Source organism: Lasioglossum baleicum, unplaced genomic scaffold (genome assembly GCF_051020765.1).
Source record: "Lasioglossum baleicum unplaced genomic scaffold, iyLasBale1 scaffold0059, whole genome shotgun sequence".
Classification (NCBI taxonomy): Eukaryota; Metazoa; Arthropoda; class Insecta; order Hymenoptera; family Halictidae; genus Lasioglossum; species Lasioglossum baleicum.
In genome coordinates this window covers 339,313-345,108 of record NW_027469119.1, presented here as the reverse complement: position 1 = coordinate 345,108, position 5,796 = coordinate 339,313, and the positions used below count along the sequence as shown (strand labels likewise).

The following is a 5,796-nucleotide window of genomic DNA, read 5'->3' as shown; positions in this document are numbered from 1 at the left end:
GACACACGTCCTGAGGCGGGACCTAAGTCGCCGGAACTCCGAGAGCTCCTCATGGCGGGCGGGTTTCAACATAGCACCTTCAACTGCAGGAGCCTCCTTGACGATCTCTCTACCTCCGAGCTGAAAGGATTCGGCGAATGGGACCTTACCACTCACTGCGTCTTCAGCAACAACGGACTCTCTACCTCGGTCTGCTGCCAATTCTCCACTTCTACATCCCTCGGGATTTCTGGGTTCCCCGAGCTAGCTGCGCTCGGAGGAAGATATCATCTTCATGTATCCCCTCAGGCTAAGTTGTGGGTCGAAGCTGCCCACAAACGATGCCAGCATGGGGGGACACAAACTGCTCTTTTCACTTTACGACAGAATCGCTGGAGCCTCAGCTGGCTTCCATCGGAGTGCTGGATCCGCATGGCGGGCGGGTTTCCACGTCGCGCGTGGGCACCCAACTCCAGGAGCATTCTGGATGGTCACTCCACCGCAAAGCTGAAAGGAGTCGGTGGATGGGAAGCTCTCATCCTTCACTGCTTTTTCGGCATCAACTGGTTCTCGCTCTCTCGCTCTGGCCTCTGTCAGATTACTGCTGCTTCTCTCCAGAACTCTGGGTTCCCCGAGCGAACTGTGCTCGGAGGAACATCTCCACTGTACGTATCCCCTCTGGCTACGTTGTGGGTCGAAGCTGCCCACAACCGAGGCCTTCATGGGGGAACACAACCCCCCTTGGCAACGCTACGCCAGGAGGGTTGGATCCTCAGCGGTCTTCTGTTGGTAACACCTTGTATCCATCGTAGCACCGTTTGTTTACTCAGCAAAGTGCAATCTGCTCAATCTAAAATTCAAAATTCTTCCGTTAGCTCTAACAACGTTCCCTTTTACAGATCTGAAAGCTATTATGATGCACCTACGCACCTTCGATCCAGGCAGGATCGTGGTCAGCGGAACTCCAGAGAAGGCAACTCCTGGAAATCTAATCTCCCTTCCTCTCCACACTTTGGAGAAATCCGGAAGGCTACGGTCAACTCAGCTAAGCACCACCGACGCAGGATAATCAGAAAGCAGCTACGATCCTTCGAGGAGCTGACCACGCTCCTGACTGGTATCGAAGCTTGCCGCCTCTCAAAATTCGTACTAACCTTGACAGACGACCCTGAGGATCCTGCAGCCCTGACGCCGGGGCACTTCTCAATCGGAGAGTACCCGTACCTGACTTGGGTGAATAAAGTTAAAGTTTGACCTCAGTGCTGAGTTCTATCCATCCTAATCCGTAACAAGTTTCTTAACTGCATCAGTATTCTCAAGAGGTACACCTATGCAGCATATACGAATCCCTTTCGCATCGTACAAATTATCATCGTTCAAACACACTGCAGTATCATGCACATAATTTTTAAATGATGGATAGAAAGTCTGACGAGTTTCCAACTTGTTCGTTAGCTTTTAATAATGTGCCGAATTTGTTGATAAACATTGTTTTTATAGTTGTTATTCTTCGATAGTAGCGATTAGCAACTAATTAGATTAATGTGTGTACTATTTATTTATACTATTATATTTTAATTTATACTATTAAATTAGCCTCACGAAGTTCTTCGATTATGGATATTATTTCGTTGTTATGACCAGTGTGACCTGCATTCTTCGAAGACACTAATAATTTCAAACGATCGACTAGTTCGTTTGGATCATCCCAATGCATATAATCGATTGGATTGTTGGTGACTTTCATAGAAGTTGGAAGTCCCTTCCCGCTCCGCATTAAAAACAGTGGTCCTATAATATGTTTATATTTGTAACCTTTGTTCCCCATTATCTGATTTCCACGTCGATGTGCTTGTGTAGCAATTAGAATGTTTTTATAAGTTTGCTTATCTGTGCCTCGGTGAATAACTTGTCATCAGGTATTTTACTAAATATCAATTCGTAAAGACCTGGAGTCCCCATATACTTTTCACCGTTAATAATGATATCATCGTTGCCGGTTACATCGAACGTTGCGTTCCCAAGCATCAATGTACCGTTATCGGAAACATATACACCATATACTGTGTCAGAATGTTTAGGTGGTCCGGTAAAAAACTTTTGTAAATATTGACGCGCCAGAGGTCCTAGATTCCCGGATAGCTGTTGAGCTTCCTCTTCATGCGTTTTAGGATTTTCATAAATTTCACGCATAGAAGATTCCAAAGTTGGTGTTGCAGGCGATTCAGAGATATCTCGCCGCGGTATTGATAATTGAATCTCATCTTCGTTGTTGTTGTTACCTGTTTTTTTCACACGTTTCTCAGGCAGCGGTGTTGTAGCGGAACGAGGCGAACACTTCGTAATCCGTACGCGATGTTGCCGGTGACTACGCACAGCGCTGTGCGAGAAGGTGAAATACCGTGGAAAATAACTTGAACCAAACACAGAATTGACTGACTGCGAGCGGACTGTATGTATGTTTATGAAAAGAGAGAGTACAGAAGAAGATTGAGAATTGGCGTTATAATCCGTTTTATACAAAGTAGATTTTGATTGCGATTACTGGCGATTACAACGGTTCATCGATATCTGGTCCGTTTTCGAGAACCCGGAGATTCCTCAGAGCGGTGTCGTTGGATGATTGGCTCGACAGGATCACGCGAGTATGACGGATCGATGATTGGTGGATCATCCTCGCGTGATCCTGTCGATACCCGAAGTCGGAGCGCGAGCCGATGAGCGACTTCGCGTGAAATCGCGATCGAGCGCTGACGTCACGACGGGACGAATGACGGTGTGTCGAGCTCGCCGACGCTCGCTCGATTCGCTCGCGAACATACTGCCAGCCTTGAAATCTCGATTTCAACACAGTAATCGAGGGAGGCGCGAATATTGCCTTAAAGTAGGGTCGGACGCAGCCGACGCCGCAACGAAGGCGCTAGAATGCTTTTCATCATCTTTTTTTGTTAAAAAAACAAGCGAGTACTTGAGAACTAACATTGACAACACTGTAATTGTGTACAATGACGGTCGTGAGACCTAGATGCGATCTAATTCGAAGTCGAGGAACGGCTCACAGGCAGAGCGCAGAGTTGCACGATTGGTCGTTGGAATTCGGATTGAGCGGTGCGTACCGTGACGACTCGTGTGAGTCCATCCGACCCAGGGTGGAGCCGCGTGACTCGACCCAGCTTCCATTTACATGGGGGAGCTGTCGGATGTCGAATTAGGACTAGTTGTCCGAGTTCCAACGGGGTTCGAGTTTGTCGCCATCGACTACGCTGTTGGAGGGTGTTGACGTAGTCAGATTGCCACAATCTCCAAAAATGTTCGATTTTATGGCGAACTAATTGCCATCGCGACAGTCGATTTTCGTTGAGGTGTAAAACGGAAGGCTCCGGGGAAGTAGTTAGAGCAGACCCTATGAGGAAATGCCCCGGAGTCAATGGTTCGCAGTCGTCCAGTGCGTCGGAGAGGGGGGCGATCGGTCTCGAATTCACGCAGGCCTCGATTCGACATAGAAGCGTCGTGAACTCTTCAAAAGAGAGCATGGGATCGCCTAATACGCGGCGTAAATGGTGCTTTACACTGGGCACCCCAGCTTCCCATAACCCGCCGAAATGTGGTGCTACTGGAGGAATGAAGTGCCACGAAATCTTGTCGTGAGCCGATTTATTCTGAAAGTTAGGGTCGCGTAAAGCTGCGCGGTACGCGCGAGCCAGTTCATTATTGGCGCCGGTGAAAGTCGTACCGTTATCTGAATACATGTCGGACGGAAGCCCACGCCGCGAACAGAATCGATCAAACGCGTTTAAAAACGCCGCGGTAGAGTAATCCCCGACAAGTTCTAAATGGATGGCACGACTGGCTAAGCAGATAAAGAGTGCGATGTACGCTTTCCGGGCTTTGATGCCTCGGCCGGCGGACGCTCGGACTTGAATTGGTCCGGCATAGTCAACGCCACAATGCGAAAAACATCGGGGAGGTGAATTTACTCTCGCGGCGGGCAAGCTACTCATGAGTTGCTCCGGAATTTTCGCTCGTTCGCGCACGCAGATTACACATCGGTGAATGACGCGTTTGACAAGAGATCGCGCGCTCAATATCCAAAATTCTCGACGGAGCGTGCTTAAGGCGAGCTGTAACCCTCCGTGTAATGTTCGAAGATGCGCTTGGGAGATGATTAAGTCGACTAACGAGTGAGAGGCCAACAGAACGGGGTGTTTTTGAGCAACGGGAATCTGAGCTTTGTGAAGTCGCCCTCCTACACGAAGTACGCCGTCGCTGTCGATAAAGGGATTAAGAGAAATGATTGAGCTTTTGGTGGAAACAGATCGACCGTGAGTGAGAGCTTCAAGCTCAGTTGGGAATTGTTCGCGTTGTATGGACTTTATCCAAAAGATGCGAGCTTCCGAGCACTCGTCGACTGACACGGTGCTACCGTTGGAGGAAATCGGTGATGAAGTATTTTTCCGGGCGCGAAGGGCGTGAATGAATTTGAATATGTACGCAGTGATCCGGATTAACTTCGCCCAGGATGAGAAGCGAGAAGCGAGAGTCCATGGAGAAGTTTGTGAACAGGTGTGCACCGCTGCGGATCTTGCCTCCGAGAGAGGTTCGTCAGTGGGGGCCGGGGGATCGGAAGACCAACAGTGTTGAGGCCAGCGTAGCCATTGGGGGCCCGTCCACCACAATGGATGATCGCGCAACTCCTGACCGATCAAACCGCGTGATGCGCAATCGGCTGGTTGCAAGACGTAGGTACGTGGCGCCATTCGGAATCGGGAACACGACATTGAATGTCGTGGACTCGGTGTGCAACGAAATTTTTCCATCGCGATGGGTGATCGCGTAACCAGGCGAGAACGATGGACGAATCCGTCCAGCAGTAGCAGGAGATGGATCTCGAGCCCAGGGACGGGCGGACAAATACTATGAGATGAGCTAATAGCACGGCCGCAGATAATTCGAGCCTCGGAATGGAGGTCGGAGTGATCGGCGCGACCTTTGACTTCCCAGTTAGGAGGGATATGACGGCCGTTCCGTTATGAGTGATGACTTTCAAATAGACGACCGCAGCATAAGCGTAGGACGAGGCGTCTGAAAACCCATGAAGTTCGACGGTATGGGCACTTGATAACAGGCCAGTCCATCTGGCTAAGCTAAGGTGGTGTAATTGTGATAAACCTGAATAGATGGTTTCCCATTGATTGACCAAATCTAACGAGAGGGGTTCGTCCCACTGGTGGTGACGACGCCATAGAGTTTGCATGAATATCTTTGCTGTGATAGTCGCAGGGGTGACCCAGCCCAATGGATCGTATAATTTTGCAATGGTTGCAAGGATTGAACGTTTGGTACGCGGGGGAACCGCCGGCAACGCAATGTTGATTATAAACTGGTCGCGCGACGGGTTCCAAGAAACGCCAAGGACTTTTACGCTGTCGTCCATGGCGAGATCTTTTGATCAAGCCAGCCCATGATTGGTTGGATCGATGTCCTGCAGGAGTGTGGGGGAATTACTTGCCCATTTCCGAAGTTCGAATTTACCTCGGCGAAGGAGACCAGTGAGCTGGCCACGAAGAGTGCGAACGGTGTCGAGTGTATCATCCCCGAATAAAACATCATCGACGTAAATTTGATCCTTTAGAGTGGGAGTCGCGAGTGGAAAATCTGCGCCTTCGACGGAAGCGAGTTGCTGGAGGACTCGAAGTGCGTGAAATGGAGCGCATGTCATACCGTATGTGACGGTGCATTACGAAAATTCATGAGGCGCCTGTGACGGAGAGTCATGCCAGAGGATTCGCTGGAAACTTGTATCGTGAGGGTCTACTA

The 5,796-nt window shown here is 49.6% G+C and overlaps 1 protein-coding gene across 1 annotated transcript; it reads right to left on the bottom strand.

Moving 5' to 3' along the window:
- Window positions 1-1,257: 1,257 nt before the first annotated feature.
- On the bottom strand, window positions 1,258-4,736 carry LOC143219696 (uncharacterized). The gene is made up of 5 exons (XM_076445566.1): window positions 3,039-4,736; window positions 2,960-2,969; window positions 1,866-2,261; window positions 1,582-1,770; window positions 1,258-1,364 (listed from the first exon to the last, which is right to left on the bottom strand). Exons 1-5 carry the CDS (start codon window positions 4,734-4,736, stop codon window positions 1,258-1,260), a joined length of 2,400 nt encoding a protein of 799 aa, XP_076301681.1.
- Between the last annotated feature and the right edge of the window lie 1,060 nt (window positions 4,737-5,796).

Excerpts from the sequence above, each read along its gene's own strand:
- LOC143219696 (XM_076445566.1), bottom strand. The coding sequence starts at position 4,736 with ATGGCGCCACGTACCTACGTCTTGCAACCAGCCGATTGCGCATCACGC. Across the intron at positions 1,771-1,865 it reads ATTCACCGAGGCACAGATAA|GACCACTGTTTTTAATGCGG; the intron begins GCAAACTTATAA and ends AACATATTATAG. Across the intron at positions 1,365-1,581 it reads ATCCATAATCGAAGAACTTC|TGTGTTTGAACGATGATAAT; the intron begins GTGAGGCTAATT and ends ATGATACTGCAG.